The 17,674-nt window shown below is 41.6% G+C and overlaps 1 protein-coding gene across 3 annotated transcripts in view; it reads left to right on the top strand.

Annotated features, from left to right (window-relative positions):
* esr2a (estrogen receptor 2a) overlaps positions 1 to 15,438 on the top strand; it is a 31,636-nt gene extending 16,198 nt beyond the window's left edge. For all 3 annotated transcript variants that reach the window (XM_047388285.1, XM_047388286.1, XM_047388287.1), the window contains 6 exons: positions 2,505 to 2,621; positions 3,816 to 4,124; positions 6,059 to 6,197; positions 8,876 to 9,009; positions 12,771 to 12,954; positions 13,881 to 15,438. In XM_047388285.1, coding sequence (XP_047244241.1) covers positions 2,505 to 2,621; positions 3,816 to 4,124; positions 6,059 to 6,197; positions 8,876 to 9,009; positions 12,771 to 12,954; positions 13,881 to 14,130 — 1,133 coding nt within the window. In that variant the 3' untranslated portion in view covers positions 14,131 to 15,438. The remainder of the gene's footprint in view (positions 1 to 2,504; positions 2,622 to 3,815; positions 4,125 to 6,058; positions 6,198 to 8,875; positions 9,010 to 12,770; positions 12,955 to 13,880) is intronic.
* The last annotated feature ends 2,236 nt before the right edge of the window (positions 15,439 to 17,674 follow it).

The raw sequence follows: 17,674 nt of genomic DNA, 5'->3' as shown, positions 1-17,674 counted from the left end.
TGATCCCCCTGTAGTTGGAACACACCCTCCGGTCACCCTCCTTATGAAGGGGGACCACCACCCCAGTCTGCCAATCCAGAGGCACTGTCCCTGTCCGCCACGCAATGTTGAAGAGGCCTGTCAACCATGGCAGCTCCACAACATCCAAAGACTTGAGGTACTCAGGGCGGATCTCATCCAACCCCGAAGCCCTGCCACCAGGGAGCTTTTTAACCACCTCGGTGACTTCAGCCTGGGTGATGAAAGAGACCAACCCCAAGTCCCCAGCCTCTGTTTCCACTAGGGAATGCGTGATGGCAGGATTGAGGAGATCCTCAAAGTACTCCTTCCACCACCCGATAATGTCCCCAGTCGAGGTCAGCAGCTCCCCATCCCCACTTTAAACAGTGTTGGCGAAGCACTGCTTCCCCATTCTGAGGCGCCGGACGGTTTGCCAGAATCACTTTGGGGCTAACCGGTAGTCCTTCTCCATGGCCTCACCAAACTCCTCCCAGGTCCGAGATTTTGCCTCTGCCACCGCCCGGGCCACGGCACGCTTGGCCCCACGGTACCCGTCAGCCGCCTCAGGAGTCCCACAAGCCAACCACAGCCGATAGGACTCCTTCTTCAGCTTGACAGTGTCCCTTACTGCCGGTGTCCACCACCGGGTTCGGGGATTGCCGCCGTGACAGGCACCGCAGACCTTACGGCCGCAGCTACGGGCAGCAGCATCGACAATAGATGAGGAGAACATGGTCCACTCGGACCCTATGTATGCGGAGAACATGGTCCACTCGGATGCTATGTCTCCAACATCCCTCGGTATCTGGTCAAAGCTCTCCCGGAGGTGAGAGTTGAATACATCCCTGGCCAAGGGGTCCACCAGACGTTCCCAGAAGACTCGTCACTATGCGCTTGGGCCTGCCAAGTCTGTCCGGCTTTCCCCTCCCCCAGCGGATCCAACTCACCACCAGGTGGTGATCAGTGGACAGCTCAGCCCCTCTCTTCACCCGAGTGTCCAAAACATGCGGCCGAAGGTCTGATGATACAACAACAAAGTCGATCATTGACCTCCTACCTAGGGTGTCCTGGTGCCAAGTGCACTGATGGACACCCTTATGTTTGAACATGGTGTTCATTATGGACCAGCCATGACTAGCACAGAAGTCCAATAACAAAACACCGCTCGGATTCACATCGGGGAGGCCATTCCTCCCGATCACGCCTCTCCAGGTGTCACTGTCGTTTCCCATGTGGGCGTTGAAGTCCCCCAGCACAATAATGGAGTCCCCGGGAGGGGCACTATCCAGCACCCCCGACAGGGACGCCAAGAAGGCCGGGTACTCCGCACTACCACTCGGACCGTAGGCCGAAATGATAGTCAGAGACCTCTCCCCAACCCGAAGGCGCAGGGATGCGACCCTCTCATCCACTAGGGTAAACCCCAACACTAGACGGCTGAGCTGGGGGGCGACAAGCAAACCCACTCCAGCCCGCCTCCTCTCCCCGTGGGCCACTCCAGAGTAGAAGAGAGTCCAGCTCCTCTTGAGGAGATGGGTTCCAGAGCTCACGCTGTGCATGGAGGTGAGCCCGACTATTTCTAGTCGATATCTCTCGACCTCCCGCACAAGCTCAGGCTCCTTCCCCCCCAGGGAGGTGACATTCTACGTCCCTAGAGCCAGCCTAAGCATCCGGGGATCGTGCCACCGAGGTCTCCACCTTCGTCCGCCGCCCAATCCTCTTTGCACCGGTCCCTCACGGTTCCCCCTGCAGGTGGTGTGCCCACTGGGGGATGGTCTCGCATCTCTCGTTCGGGCTTGGCCCGGCCGGGTCCTGCGAGGAGCAACCCGGCCACCAGGCGCTCTCTGGCGAGTCCCGACCCCAGGCCTGGCTCCAGGGTGGGACACCGGCTCCGCCGTACCGGGCGACGTCACGTACCTCGATTTTGTAGTCGTCATGAGGGGTTCTTGAACCGCTCTTTGTCTGACCCATCACCTAGAGCCCGTTTGCCATGGGAGACCCTACCAGGGGCATTTCAGCCCCAGACAACATAGCCTCTAGGATCATTCGAGCACTCGAAGTCCTCCAGCACGTTAAGGGGGCGGTTCAAGGAGGGGAGACCAATAATCAATCAAAATATTGTCAGTCCCATGTTTACAAGTGTTGAATTAGTTTCACTTCCTGTCTGCCTAATTTAACATCAGAAAAAAGAAGAAAATTGAGCTTCAGCTTCAATAAACAGCTAAATAAACATCACTGTATCAGTGTACAACACTGATTTTGGTTATCAGCTTTGGTAGGTCAAAACTGGATTTGGAACTTTGCTAATTTGAGACTGAAAAAGTGTTCGATTGAGTCTGGAAACGTTGTCAGAACCCAGTTCCTCTATAATCATTTTGCTTTTATCTCTTCTTGCTCCTCTGTTGGGAAAGGAAAGAATAAAGGGCATCATTTCCCATTTATGACAGACTGCTAGTTTTCCTTTTACTGACCATAATGTAACAAATGCACTTTTTTGTTTTCAGGACATAACGACTACATCTGTCCAGCAACCAATCAATGCACTATAGACAAGAACCGACGCAAGAGCTGCCAAGCATGCCGCCTTCGCAAATGCTACGAAGTTGGCATGACCAAATGTGGTACGTTGGGCTTTTTCTGTTGTTTTGTTTACTCCCAGCATTTTATTATCCAACATTATATTCTACAGGAAAGGATTTCTGGTGTAATCTGCTTTGCTTGAAAAACATTTTTAATTTACAAATAAAGCTAACAGAAGGAATTTCAAGTTCTGAAACAGGAGAAATCTGTAAAAACTTACGTAAAATTTATGACACTATCAAAATGAACAGTGTATTACTCTGTTTTCTGTAGGAAATGTGGGAATATCACAAGAAATCTAATGCGACATGTTTAAAGGAGAAACATCAAAAATATTTCAGTAATCGAATTTAATGTGTTATCTGCTTTATTTCATAACTATCTACTAAAATTGTAGGTTAAATAAAAAATTTGAAATGAATTACAGTAAACTGAGGGTACATCAATGACTATTGTACACTAAGTCTGCTTTTGAGTAAAAGGCACAGGATGTTTGTGGCAGTCGTTACTGTGAAATTAAAATGAAAGCAAAAAACATGGATAATTAAAAACATGGACCTTTACCCATTCTTTAGACACCCCTGGTGTAGAAACTTTGTGCTGTAGGAAAAAAAACTAGTCCATACAGTTGCAACTTTATTCAGTAAAAACAGAATTTTCTACCAGAATTTTGTCCTTTTTTATGAACCAAAACAATGTTTCTTTGAATTTGGCTGATTTGTTCAAATTTTTATGTTTTATAAAATTTTGAGGCATCTTTGGTTTGCTTTCATTGGCTGTTGTCATGGAGGAATATTCTCCCTAAGGTTAGTCTCTGCAGGATGGAGACTTTTTTTGTGTAATTTCTTTAAACATGCAGAGGCTCACAGTACAATGTAAAAATGTCATCTTTTATTTGCACGCATACCATCACACTCCCACCTCCTTGCTTTGCTGTTAGGATTCTGCTTTCACTGTGGAACTTCTGGGGCAACTTTCAGGACTAGGAGCTGAACAAAATGTACTTTAAAATGCTCTGCCAGAAGCTCAAAATATTCTTCTGGTTTCTTCTACGTACAGCTTTGCATTCTTATTTCAAAAAAGAATCACTCCTTGATTCTCCAAACTGAGTAGAATTTTTATTTCATTTTGTATGTACCCCCTCGTTTAATCAATCTGCAAAGGACAAAAGGCCAAAAACCTAACAGAGCAAAGGAAACATCAGAAATAATTCACTGTAGCTTCTCTTTTTGCAGGTATCCGGAAGGAGCGTGGAAACTGCAGGAGCACGCTGGTGAGGCGTGTGACCCGTTTGTCCTCCCAAGGTCGAATAAACCGACCCAAGGTATTAACCAGCCCAGTAGAGAGCCAATTAAATGAGACTTTACAACCTGGACTGACCCCCGAGCAGCTGATTGAGCGAATCATTGAGGCAGAGCCTCCAGACATCTACCTCATGAAGGACATGAAGAGGCCACTGACGGAAGCAGACGTGATGATGTCGCTTACAAACCTGGCTGATAAGGAACTTGTTCACATGATCGGCTGGGCCAAAAAGATTCCAGGTATGGGTCAGCAGCTCCAGTGTTGATTAAAACAAGCTAAGAACAGAATATACAGTGAACCCATTTATTAGCACCCCTGGTAAAGACATGTATTGACATAGCGTAATATAAAAGCTTTTTAAGAAAAATATAACTTCTTTTTCTCGTGAGTTTACAACAAAGCCCCTTGTTAATAAATAACTCCTGTAAAATAACTGTAACCAAATTATTTTTTAATTCAAACTTTGCTTTTTTTTTAATTGATCAGAGTTTCTAGATATGTTCAATTAAAGAATTTATGACTTCTTGTTTCCTTGAGGTTTAAATATGACATAAATGTCCATTTCTCTCAGCCTTTCTTCACAAAGATGCACAGTGAAGAAGATGATGAGGGAGGTAAAACATTCCCTGTCTGTCACTGTTGGAGAACAGCACCATAGAGCATTTTAGAGGATCTAGATTAGAATTATCTAGAAAGATTTTGCAAAGAGAAAATCCCTCTCTCTAAATGCTCCAACCTTGGCATGTAGGAGACAGAAAAAGGAGAAGGCTGAGTCCTCCTAAAATAAGTAGCTGTTGTTTAAACATTTACTTTAAACTGTTCAAGATTACCTGTAGTATAGCTTTTCAGAATATTGTAGATAACATAGCTTCACACCAAGGCAGAGTGGTTTCCTTTGTTTTTAGTGTGTTCTCAGTTATTTTTAGACCAGAGCAGATGAGGTAAGATAAAATGATGTGAAAAAACATTCCAAAAGTAGGACACAATGTTAAACAGGGAGGAAAGGTTTAAGTTTCACAGATGATCCTTTTTTATTTTTTTGTGTATTTTTATATTTACTTTTGGAGACACAAAACTGGAAAAGGATGGAGACATATTTTAACATCTCGTTCTCTCATCAGCTGTTTTCCATCTCCATCCATCCATCATGCATGCTGTGAATATAAGAAGTCATGCTTTATTGATGGGAGATATTTTGTCTTAATTTGTCAGTGGAGAGATCTTACTTTTATAATAACAGATATGACTTCTGTCTCGGGTAAATACAGCCATCGTCTCGGCTTTATCTAGCGTGTGAACCTTGCTCCTGTAAAACAGTGCTAAAATCAAAACATAAAACTGAGCTGTTTCATGTGAATCTTTGATCAAAGTTCGGAACAGATGACATTTGACCGACTTGCACACTTTCAGCCGGAAAATAAAATGACGCATTAACCATTTACCTTAATGTGAGCTGTTTCTGTGTACTTCCTCATCAGACTCACTGGTAATGTCAGTTTTTGACTTAAAACTGAGTGAAAAAGGTTCTAAATATGCATAAATAAACTTTTAAAGACCACTTTTTAAAAGGACTATGTGAGAATCTGGATTTGTGAAAGCCAAATTTAAAGCATTAAGTAGTTGTGAAAGCCTGGAGCCTGAAATGTTCTCTTCAGAAATTATGGGATATTCATTACCAATCAGTCATGACTGTAATGCCTCAGACCGTCTAAGTATGTCATTGACCATGTGCAGTTCCAGCATTATGATTCGCTATGCCTCAAAGCAAAGAATGGTCTCAGACTATCAACAGACCACTAATTTGTTGGTGTCAATGAAGATGAACGACCTTAATTCCTTCCTGCTAAATAGCTCTAATTCACAGCCGGCAGCCTGAATGTGCAGCTGACGAATGCATTCAAAGGTTCTGTTTTCCTGTGGCACTGAATGCGGTTTTTGAGCATAGTGTTGAATTGTGCTTATGATAGAACTATAAGATGTCAATGTTTAGACTTCTGTGTCTGTTTACATCAGTTTTGAGTTGTGATGTGTTTAATTACTTAGGTATTCTCATATTTGTTGGTGGTGTTTTTCTCATTCCTATAGTTTAAGGAGTGGTTGACACCATCTGGGACAGAAAGGAGAAATTAAATTAAACGTTTGTTTTTGTTGTTTTTTTTAATCCACTCCTCAGGGTTTGTTGAACTCAGTCTTTCGGACCAGGTCCACCTGTTGGAGTGCTGCTGGCTGGAGGTGCTGATGATGGGATTAATGTGGAGGTCAGTGGACCATCCAGGGAAACTAATCTTCTCGCCGGACCTCTGCCTAAGCAGGTACAGCTAATACATTGATTCATTTTTTTAATTTATTATTTTAAAGTTTTCTTTTTTTCTATTTTACATCATTTCTTTTTCGTTAATTTGCAGATATGGTCAAAGGTTTCGTCATATGGTTTTGGTTTCTATTGAGACATTTTAGTTATTCTTTTACCAATGTGGATTGATTATACAACAAAGGCCGATAACTGATTTGCAAAAACAGAGTTAGGTGCACAAGTTTGAATTTTTTATATATTTTTGAATATTTAAATGTATATGCACTTAATAACATTTGGTTTGTCATCACTTGGCAACTTACACCTCATCCACATATTATGTAGCCGTCAGCAAGCTTCAGACATAGGTCTGGCTGAATATTTGACCACTACATTTGACAGAAATGGCAGATCTCATTTGAATTTGTTGGTTTTCTGGCAAGGCCCTGAAATTTGTTCTGATAGGAAATGAGATCGGCATCTCTCAAGGTGCCAAGGTCAACACCTTACAGAAGCTTAATGTTATCCTGCTTTATCATTTCCAAAGGGGCTTGGATGAGTTTTTAGGATCATTATTACCTTGTAACCTTGAATTGTGTCTAAATGTTATCCATCTAGCTGTTGATTTAAGATGAACTTCAAGAATTTGGAGTTCATCATACATCTTCATTTTCCCACCAACCTGTATAACTCACCAGTACCAATGGAAGCAAAACAGACCCACAGGACCATGCTACCAACACTGTGCTTGACAGTTGATGCAGTGTTCCTAAAAAGAGCCTCACCTTGACTCCTACAAATACACGTTTGTTTTTGTGGCCAAATTATTGTCTTCTCTAAAGATAAGACATGTCTACAAAAGGCATTTGGCTTCTGCAATTGTGCAGCTGCACATTTTAGCTGGTCGGTGTCAGCTTTGGAGCAATCACTTCTTTCTTGTTCCGGACGCTCTTAGTCCATGCCATTGTTAAACTGTAAACAGTCAAGCTGCTTTTCTAACTTCTTTCATTTTATGATGGGTTTGAGCCTGGGTGAACATTCTAAGCAACTTTCTTTCATATGAGGGTGGTAGTTTGGGTTAGATGGCTCCAATCCTTGAGTAAGGGTACAACAATCCCAAAAACACAGTCTCATGTGAACTAAAAAAAAACTGGAGACCACACAACAGCATTTATGTTTCTAACATATCGGGACACAACACATTTATTCCAGCTTTGCCCTGAGAGCGGACAACAAGGTTCCTGCTACAGTTGGTGTGAAACGGCATTCCTGTTCATTTAGAAAGACTGCACATGTTTAACATTTCATGGGAGGTCCACAATGAACAAACCTTTACTCTTTAAGAAAAACATGAGGGCAAGACGAAAGTTTGGCAAAGCAGATGTAGAAAGTTCAGAAATTCTGGAATTTTTTGGACAGATTAGTCTTAAATTTAATAAGCTGCCCAACAAAAAAAAGGACCTTTGGCATAAACCAAATATAGCATTCTTTGAAATTAACCTCATTGAAGCATGGTGGTAGAAGTGTCATTGTTTGGGAGTGCACCATGAATTCTACTGTGTATCAGACAGTACCTGGAAACTGTGAGTGCATCTATTAAAAGCATTAAGCTGAAGCAGAATTGGACCTTAAAACTTGACAGTCACCCAAACCCTACCAGTAAATCCACCAACAACTGGCTGAGAATTGGGAAAGGAAAGTCCTGGGACCCAGAAACCCCTCAAACATCTCACAGAAGATGTTAGAGATACATGACTAGAAGAGGCATCTTGTTAGTTCAACCAGCAGGCATGTGACTAGCTAATGGGCCGAAAGGTGTCCTAATTTATGGGTAGTGAGTAGGAAAAGGTTATTATTAGTTGTGTAAGTGCAATTAAATCACTTTAAGATTTGATATTGATATGTGAACACATCCTTATAAGGAGCTGAATATTTAATGGGGTTTTCTGTTTTTTTTTCACATGACTCTATATCAAAACTGGCTTTGGAATGGGTAAAGCAGCCAAACATTAGGCTTCTGGAGTGCCATGCCTAAAGCCCCGACTTCCACCCTGTTGAAACTTGGACTATGAATAAAAGCCAGGTCAATGCAAGGGAAGTAACCATTTTATGGCTTCTACAAATTCTGCTTTGAAGAATTGGTAGAACTCATTCTAGATGGTCAAATATCCAATCCACAGTTATGAGAGAAGCTTGCTGAATGCTACAACAAAGCTGGCTGTTGAGGTGCAACTTGCTAAAGGACATCTAACTAAATAATATTGGAGGTGTATGTGCATATATATTGAGCCAGTATGTGTATATTTGATTCTGTGTGGATTAGAGAAAATCTGCCCTGAATTTAAATTTGTGCACCCAATTCGACATTATCTCCATGATGAGTGGATTTAAACTGCAAATATATATTAGTTCACAGCAAAAGTAATCTCATTCAGTTACATTCATACAGATATTGACACACAACACAATGCAAAAGTTTCGCCCCTAATTTCGTCTTTGCTTTGATTCATGGAGCCACATTTTCTTATAATCTTTTAAAATGACCCTCCAGGCTTTTTAAAGGTCTTTTAACCTTTTCTTTGGACATTTGCCACTTTTTCTCTCGTTCTGAGAGATACATTATCCTCAAGGTCTAGCTGTTCTGCATAAATATCAGAATTTGGACACTGGATAAATGTTTGTGTTTGTGTGTGGCAGAGAGGAGGGGAGCTGTGTCCAGGGCTTCATGGAGATCTTTGACATGCTAATAGCGGCCACGTCCAGAGTGAGAGAACTCAAGCTGACAAGGGAGGAATACGTCTGCCTGAAGGCTATGATCCTCCTAAACTCCAGTGAGTGAGAATGTTTGTGTGGGCAGACATAAGCTTGTGGTAAGGTCACAGATGGAACATAGCTGGATGTTTCACTTGTGGATCAACATGAAGTCAAGTAACTCCACGCATAGATGGAATGGCTGGGTAGTTGTGAAAAACCCACTGTGACTTCAGTCAGGATTTTATTATCCTGAGGTGGCTCTGCCCTGAAGTATACATTGTTTTATCACATAATTTGCGTTAGTTCACAATAAAGCATTCACAAGATCAATATTAGTATGAAGATGTTAAAAAATTTTTAGAAGTGTTCAAGCATAGGCCTGTCTCATGTAAAGGAACCACGTCGTAATTTATTTTCTTCTTTTTTTACCGAGTCCTATCCGGCAGAGTAGCACTTAATTGTCGCCTGAGTTTCCGTGTCCAACAGTTTTACTTTTACAAGTGGAGTGTGTATGTATATACAAGGGTTGGACAATGAAACTGAAACACCTGTCATTTTAGTGTGGGAGGTTTCATGGCTAAATTGGACCAGCCTGGTAGCCAGTCTTCATTGATTACACATTGCACCAGTAAGACCAGAGTGTGAAGGTTCAATTAGCAGGGTAAGAGCACAGTTTTGCTCAAAATATTGAAATGCACACAACATTATGGGTGACATACCAGAGTTCAAAAGAGGACAAATTGTTGGTGCACGTCTTGCTGGCGCATCTGTGACCAAGACAGCAAGTCTGTGTGATGTATCAAGAGCCACGGTATCCAGGGTAATGTCAGCATACCACCAAGAAGGACGAACCCCATCCAACAGGATTAACTGTGGACGCAAGAGGAAGCTGTCTGAAAGGGATGTTCGGGTGCTAACCCGAATTGTATCCAAAAAACATAAAACCACGGCTGCCCAAATCATGGCAGAATTAAATGTGCACCTCAACTCTCCTGTTTCCACCAGAACTGTCCGTCGGGAGCTCCACAGGGTCAATATACACGGCCGGGCTGCTATAGCCAAACCTTTGGTCACTCATGCCAATGCCAAACGTCGGTTTCAATGGTGCAAGGAGCGCAGATCTTGGGTTGTGGACAATGTGAAACATGTATTGTTCTCTGATGAGTCCACCTTTACTTTTTTCCACACATCTGGGAGAGTTACGGTGTGGAGAAGCCCCAAAGAAGCGTACCACCCAGACTGTTGCATGCCCAGAGTGAAGCATGGAGGTGGATCAGTGATGGTTTGGGCTGCCATATCATGGCATTCCCTTGGCCCAATACTTGTGCTAGATGGGCGCGTCACTGCCAAGGACTACCGAACCATTCTGGAGGACCATGTGCATCCAATGGTTCCAACATTGTATCCTGAAGGCGGTGCCGTGTATCAGGATGACAATGTACCAATACACACAGCAAGACTGGTGAAAGATTGGTTTGATGAACATGAAAGTGAAGTTGAACATCTCCCATGGCCTGCACAGTCACCAGATCTAAATATTATTGAGCCACTTTGGGGTGTTTTGGAGGAGCGAGTCAGGAAACGTTTTCCTCCACCAGTATCACGTAGTGACCTGGCCACTATCCTGCAAGAAGAATGGCTTAAAATCCCTCTGACCACTGTGCAGGACTTGTATATGTCATTCCCAAGACGAACTGACGCTGTATTGGCCGCAAAAGGAGGCCCTACACCATACAAATAAATTATTGTGGTCTAAAACCAGGTGTTTCAGTTTCCTTGTCCAACCCCTGTGTACAGGTCCTTCTCAAAATATTAGCATATTGTGATAAAGTTCATTATTTTCCATAATGTCATGATGAAAATTTAACATTCATATATTTTAGATTCATTGCACACTAACTGAAATATTTCAGGTCTTTTATTGTCTTAATACGGATGATTTTAGCATACAGCTCATGAAAACCCAAAATTCCTATCTCACAAAATTAGCATATTTCATCCGACCAATAAAAGAAAAGTGTTTTTAATACAAAAAACGTCAACCTTCAAATAATCATGTACAGTTATGGACTCAATACTTGGTCGGGAATCCTTTTGCAGAAATGACTGCTTCAATGCGGCGTGGCATGGAGGCAATCAGCCTGTGGCACTGCTGAGGTCTTATGGAGGCCCAGGATGCTTCAATAGTGGCCTTTAGCTCATCCAGAGTGTTGGGTCTTGAGTCTCTCAACGTTCTCTTCACAATATCCCACAGATTCTCTATGGGGTTCAGGTGAGGAGAGTTGGCAGGCCAATTGAGCACAGTGATACCATGGTCAGTAAACCATTTACCAGTGGTTTTGGCACTGTGAGCAGGTGCCAGGTCGTGCTGAAAAATGAAATCTTCATCTCCATAAAGCCTTTCAGCAGATGGAAGCATGAAGTGCTCCAAAATCTCCTGATAGCTAGCTGCATTGACCCTGCCCTTGATAAAACACAGTGGACCAACACCAGCAGCTGACACGGCACCCCAGACCATCACTGACTGTGGGTACTTGACACTGGACTTCTGGCATTTTGGCATTTCCTTCTCCCCAGTCTTCCTCCAGACTCTGGCACCTTGATTTCTGAATGACATGCAGAATTTGCTTTCATCCGAAAAAAGTACTTGGGACCACTGAGCAACAGTCCAGTGCTGCTTCTCTGTAGCCCAGGTCAGGCGCTTCTGCCGCTGTTTCTGGTTCAAAAGTGGCTTGACCTGGGGAATGCAGCACCTGTAGCCCATTTCCTGCACACGCCTGTGCACGGTGGCTCTGGATGTTTCTACTCCAGACTCAGTCCACTGCTTCCGCAGGTCCCCCAAGGTCTGGAATCGGCCCTTCTCCACAATCTTCCTCAGGGTCCTGTCACCTCTTCTCGTTGTGCAGCGTTTTCTGCCACACGTTTTCCTTCCCACAGACTTCCCACTGAGGTGCCTTGATACAGCACTCTGGGAACAGCCTATTCGTTCAGAAATTTCTTTCTGTGTCTTACCCTCTTGCTTGAGGGTGTCAATAGTGGCCTTCTGGACAGCAGTCAGGTCGGCAGTCTTACCCATGATTGGGGTTTTGAGTGATGAACCAGGCTGGGAGTTTTAAAGGCCTCAGGAATCTTTTGCAGGTGTTTAAAGTTAACTCGTTGATTCAGATAATTAGGTTCATAGCTCGTTTAGAGATCCTTTTAATAATATGCTAATTTTGTGAGAAAGGAATTTTGGGTTTTCATGAGCTGTATGCCAAAATCATCCGTATTAAGACAATAAAAGACCTGAAATATTTCAGTTAGTGTGCAATAAATCTAAAATATATGAATGTTAAATTTTCCTCATGACATTATGGAAAATAATGAACTTTATCACAATATGCTAATATTTTGAGAAGGACCTGTATATATATAGAAAATGTATTCATTAGAAACTGCTTTGGGATTATTTCAGTTGTAATGGACAGAAACATCTTTATTGGCATTGCAGCATTTAAACTCTTCTGAAATTGCTAATAATAATTAGCAGTTGGAAATAATATTTCAGATGACAGCTCAGCATTTTGATAAAATTGCACTATTTGATCACAGGAATCATGTTCAGCTGCCAGTTTTTTCCCTGAAGGTTCTGCTGCTCACTGTTTCAACCTAATGCATCTCTACTGATTGCCTTCCTGTCACAGCCAATGAGGGACAGTTGTCTGCTTTTCCGTTCACAATTTTAGTTTCAAATAACCATAGTGTAATAAAACGTGGTAAATTATTGTCCATCTGCCATCTTTATTACTTGGATTATTGCAATTTGTGGACCTCAATGTATTCTTGTTTGTGTTACCAGACATGTGCATGAGCTCATCGGAAGGTAGCGAGGAGCTGCAGAGTCGTTCCAAACTGCTGGGTCTCCTGGACGCCGTAACGGATGCTCTGGTGTGGGCCATCGCCAAAAGCGGACTTACTTTCCGCCAACAGTACACCCGTCTCGCCCATCTTCTTATGCTGCTCTCACACATCCGCCATGTCAGGTAAACTGAACTAAAGTGCGGGTATTGCCATAGTCTTAAAAACTGACAGCGCCTTATAAAAGTATTTATTCCCCTTGGACCTTTCTTATTATTTTCATGTTACAAACACCATCTTCAGTTTGTTTTAAGTTTTTTACATGATAAACCAACACAAAGTAGTGTAAAATTGTGAAGTGGAAGGAGAATGATACATACCTTTCTACACTTTTTACAAATAAAAGTGGATTTGCATTGAACCCCCTTTACTCGGATACCCCTAAATAAAATCCAAAGCCTTCACGGCTAGCATGTATAATGTGTGCAGCTGCTCTGAAAACTAATACTGCACATTGTCCTGAGCAAAAAATGGTGGTGGCAGGCAGCATCATGCTGTAGGGGTGGTTTTCTGCAGCAGGGAAAGGGAAGCTGATCAGAGTTGATGGGAAGATGGATGGAACTAAATGAAGAGCAATCCTAGAAAAAAAATTGGTTTGAGGCTGTTGCAGCCAGGGCTACAATAGAAGGACTTAGATCAATGCATATTCAAGTTTAAGAATGGCCCAATCAAAGTCAATCAACGGTCAATTGAGAATCAGTGGAAAGACTTGAAAAATGCTCTACAGACACTGTTCAGAAGAAAGTAAATGCAAATCTGGTACAACTTTCTGCTGTGATTGCATGAAAGGTGGTTCAACAAACTATTGACTCAGGTGGACTGAATAAAAAAAACGAAACTACTGACTTCTCAGACTTTTCTACTGTTTTTTGTCCACTTTACAATTATGTACAACTCTTTATGTTGCTTAATCACATGAAATCCCAAACACCATGCATTTCAGTTTTTGTTTTCCCAAGGTCTAATACTTTTTTAAAGCACTAGGTATTGTTTATTATTTGTAGATATGTCATCTAGACATCACGTTCACATCTCTGTATCCAATGTGCAGTAACAAAGGTATGGATCACCTGCACTGCATGAAGATGAAAAACATGGTGCCTTTGTATGACCTGCTGTTGGAGATGCTGGATGCTCACATCATGCACAGTTCCCGTCTCCCTCGCCGGCCTGCTCAGCAGGAGTCCACGGATCTGTCGGAGGTGGCGTCCGGCCAGGCCCACGGCTCTGCCAGTGGCCCCTCAAACACCTGGACTCCCAGCAGCGCTGGGGTCAGAGGTGAAACCCATTATTCAGATTAGAATTAATTGACTTCTCACTGCTTCTTACACACAAAAAAACCAAGCTCACATGGCTGATGCTGTTTAGGAACAATCTGCAAAGACTGAGAGCTGGATTCTCTGCTTGATCTCTAGTGAATCTTTAACACATTGTCCACTATTTCTGGCGAGTTCTCTAAATGCAGAAAGGTAAAGCTCAAGAGGATAGACCAGACTTGGCTTCTTTTCTTTCCACTACCCAGGAACTTTGTTTCACACTAGCAATTTGACATGGAGCATCAGTACTTGCATCTTCTGAACCTAAACATGTCACTGTCAGTTTTAAGGTAAATGACATCACACCAGTCATTGTGGATCAGTCAGCTTTCACTGTAATGTACAGTGGCACGGAAAAGTACCTATGCCTAGACGTTTTGGTCACGTTTCGGATCAAACAACGTTTAACATTTAAGACAACCTGAGTACATGTAAATAGCAAGGATTTTATTAAGGGGAAGAGCTATTCAAACCAACTTGACTCTATGTGAAAAAGTAAGTTCCCCATGAAAAATCAAAACTAACCACATTTGTTTGGTTCGGTATGACTCGCCATGGCATGGCCTGATTACTGCCAGACACCTAGAATCAAGAAATCACCTAACCAGAACCGCTGTACTTGAGATGTTATGCTTAAGCGCACATAAGTTACACCGGTGGAAAAATGATCCCAAACTGACAATAAAGTCCACCTATATATGAATAAAAAGATAATCGTGGAATGGCCTAGTCAAAGTCTAACTTAAACATGTATGTTTGATTAACATAATGTGGCATTAAACCGTGTGTTTATGCTGAAATCCCTTTGTGTCTGAATTAAAACAGTTTTTCAAACAATGGGAGATAATTCCTGGTGATGTACAAGACTGTGCCGCCAAAGGTGGTACAACCAGTTATTAGGTTTAGGGCGAAGTTACTTTTTCACATAAGACTAGGTTGGTTTGATTTACTTTTTTCTAATTAATTAATAAAATTTAATTATCATTTGCATTTTTTATTATATCAGGTTATATTTGTCATATATCAAAATCTATTTAATCTGCAACATGTAAGTTTGCTTTAAAAAAAACAGAAACCTGAAATCTGTAAGAATGCAAATTTATTTTCACATCACTGTACATTTTTCTGACAGCTGCATGTGTCTAAGCTCTTCAAGGTTTAGAAATTCTTTGAAATATTTAAAATTTCTGCACAAATGACTTAAAACCACAAATAGATTTCCACACCACTCCTCGCAGCTGTTTTTTTTTTTTTTTACTGTAGTGTAATTTAAATACACTAATGTATGTAATACATAATTTTATCAGAACGCAGAATATTCATGTAATTTTAAAGTGGTCTTGTTCAACAGTTCTCTAGACTTTCCAAAGGTCTTTTAAAGTTTCTCTTTGGACTAAAGCTTTTCTTTCACTCTGTTCGGTCTACTCTTTGCCGATTTTTAAAGAAATAGTTTTGTTTGTTTTTGCTTTGTTAATCCTTTGAAGTCTGACTCATGAATGATCCAGACATAAAAAGAGATCTGGTTTACATTTACAGTGCCTTGCGAAAGTATTCGCCCCCCTTGAACCTTTCAACCTCTTGCCACATTTCAGGCTTCAAACATAAAGATATAAAATTAAAATTTTTTGTGAAGAATCAACAACAAGTGGGACACAATCGTGAAGTGGAATGAAATTTATTGGATGTGTCAAACCTTTTTTAACAAATAAATCCAGAGTGATCATGGGCCTCTTGGCTGCATCTCTGATCAGTCTTCTCCTTGTTCGAGATGAAAGTTTAGAGGGACGGTCGGGTCTTGGTAGATTTGCAGTGGTCTGATACTCCTTCCATTTCAATATGATTGCTTGCACAGTGCTCCTTGGGATGTTTAAAGCTTGGGAAATCTTTTTGTATCCAAATCCGGCTTTAAACTTCTCCACAACAGTATCTTGGACCTGCCTGGTGTGTTCCTTGGTCTTCATGATGCTCTCTGTGCTTTGAACAGAACCCTGAGACTATCACAGAGCAGGTGCATTTATACGGAGACTTGATTACACACAGGTGGATTCTATTTATCATCATCAGTCATTTGGGACAACATTGGATCATTCAGAGATCCTCACTGAACTTCTGGAGTGAGTTTGCTGCACTGAAAGTAAAGGGGCTGAATAATATTGCATGTCCCACTTTTCAGTTTTTTATTTGTTAAAAATGTTTGACACATCCAATAAATTTAATTCCACTTCATGATTGTGTCCCACTTGTTGTTGATTCTTCACAAAAAATTAGAATTTTATATCTTTATGTTTGAAGCCTGAAATGTGGCAAGAGGTTGAAAAGTTCAAGGGGGCCCGAGTACTTTCGCAAGGCACTGTATGTTTCTACAGAAGAGTGCACTTAAAAATAAACAGACAATTGAAGGACACTCTGCTATACGCTTCATCTAAAACAGATATCCTTAAAAAACTAAATCCAGGAAACGACCTGAGAGAATGTGCTATTATAGCTTGATCCAACCAATAAAATATTATTTTAGGCAATCACCTTTTAGGATCCTATCCTATTAAACATCTGGTATTTTTGGAACCTTTCATTGAGTTAACTTTGGAAACGGATAAGACCGTTTAAAAAGCCTAGGAAATTATAACCAATGACCAACTGAAAGAAACAAGTCAGTCAGACTCGGTACCCCACCTCAGAGTGGTATGAAACCTAGTCCAGTAACCCATATCTCCTCAGGGTACTAGCATGATCTATAACATGCATGTTAGACGTGTGGAGCCTTGTGAACTGCTTTGCCCTTTAGCCTGTTTCCCTAAACTGGATATTCTTTCTATAGTTTTTCAACTTCCATAAAAGTCACTTTATGCAGAAATTAAGACATTTTTCTTTTAGTTTTAAGCTATGCTTTAATAAATCTAGATTCAGTCAGTGACTACATTTAGATTTACCACTTTGAACTGTAATCTAACCAAAACGGCAATGACATTATGGCACCTCAGTGTAATTTATTTGGGTGCTTTTTGCATGGCAGTATTCTCTTAACAGGTAATTGCCCTCCATGTAAATGGTGTATATCACACTTACTGTATGTAAAAACTGTGAGCGTTTTTTATCTTTGAGCCTTATCAGATTCAGAGGTGTAGCAAATGAAGCACTAAAAAGACAACCAGGGGTCCGTTGAGGAAACCTTAACTGTGAATCTATCCTGCTTTAGATCTGTGTAAAAAGCCAACAAACCAGGACTTTATTTCTTCAATAAAGGCTAGAGGTTGCAGTTAGCTTCAGGACAAGTCCACTTAGGTTGATTATTGGGTCTGAGGATCTACGGTATATTAAACTACGGACGCCTCAATCAAGACTTTTTCTTCCCTGATACTAATCAGAGTTAAGAATTTGCATTTGCTAAGAAGCAGTCCCAATCAAACACCTTAGACACATTAAAGTTAATAAAATGAATGCCATGTTTAGGCTGCAGTTTTGTCCCTAGCAGGGTTCCTGCAGGGCAGCCTTATTATGCCCCTTCAGAATGGAGTAACTGGTTTAAGAG

This window comes from Girardinichthys multiradiatus, chromosome 15 (genome assembly GCF_021462225.1).
Source record: "Girardinichthys multiradiatus isolate DD_20200921_A chromosome 15, DD_fGirMul_XY1, whole genome shotgun sequence".
NCBI classification, from domain to species: Eukaryota; Metazoa; Chordata; class Actinopteri; order Cyprinodontiformes; family Goodeidae; genus Girardinichthys; species Girardinichthys multiradiatus.
This window is presented reverse-complemented; position numbering and strand designations above follow the sequence as displayed.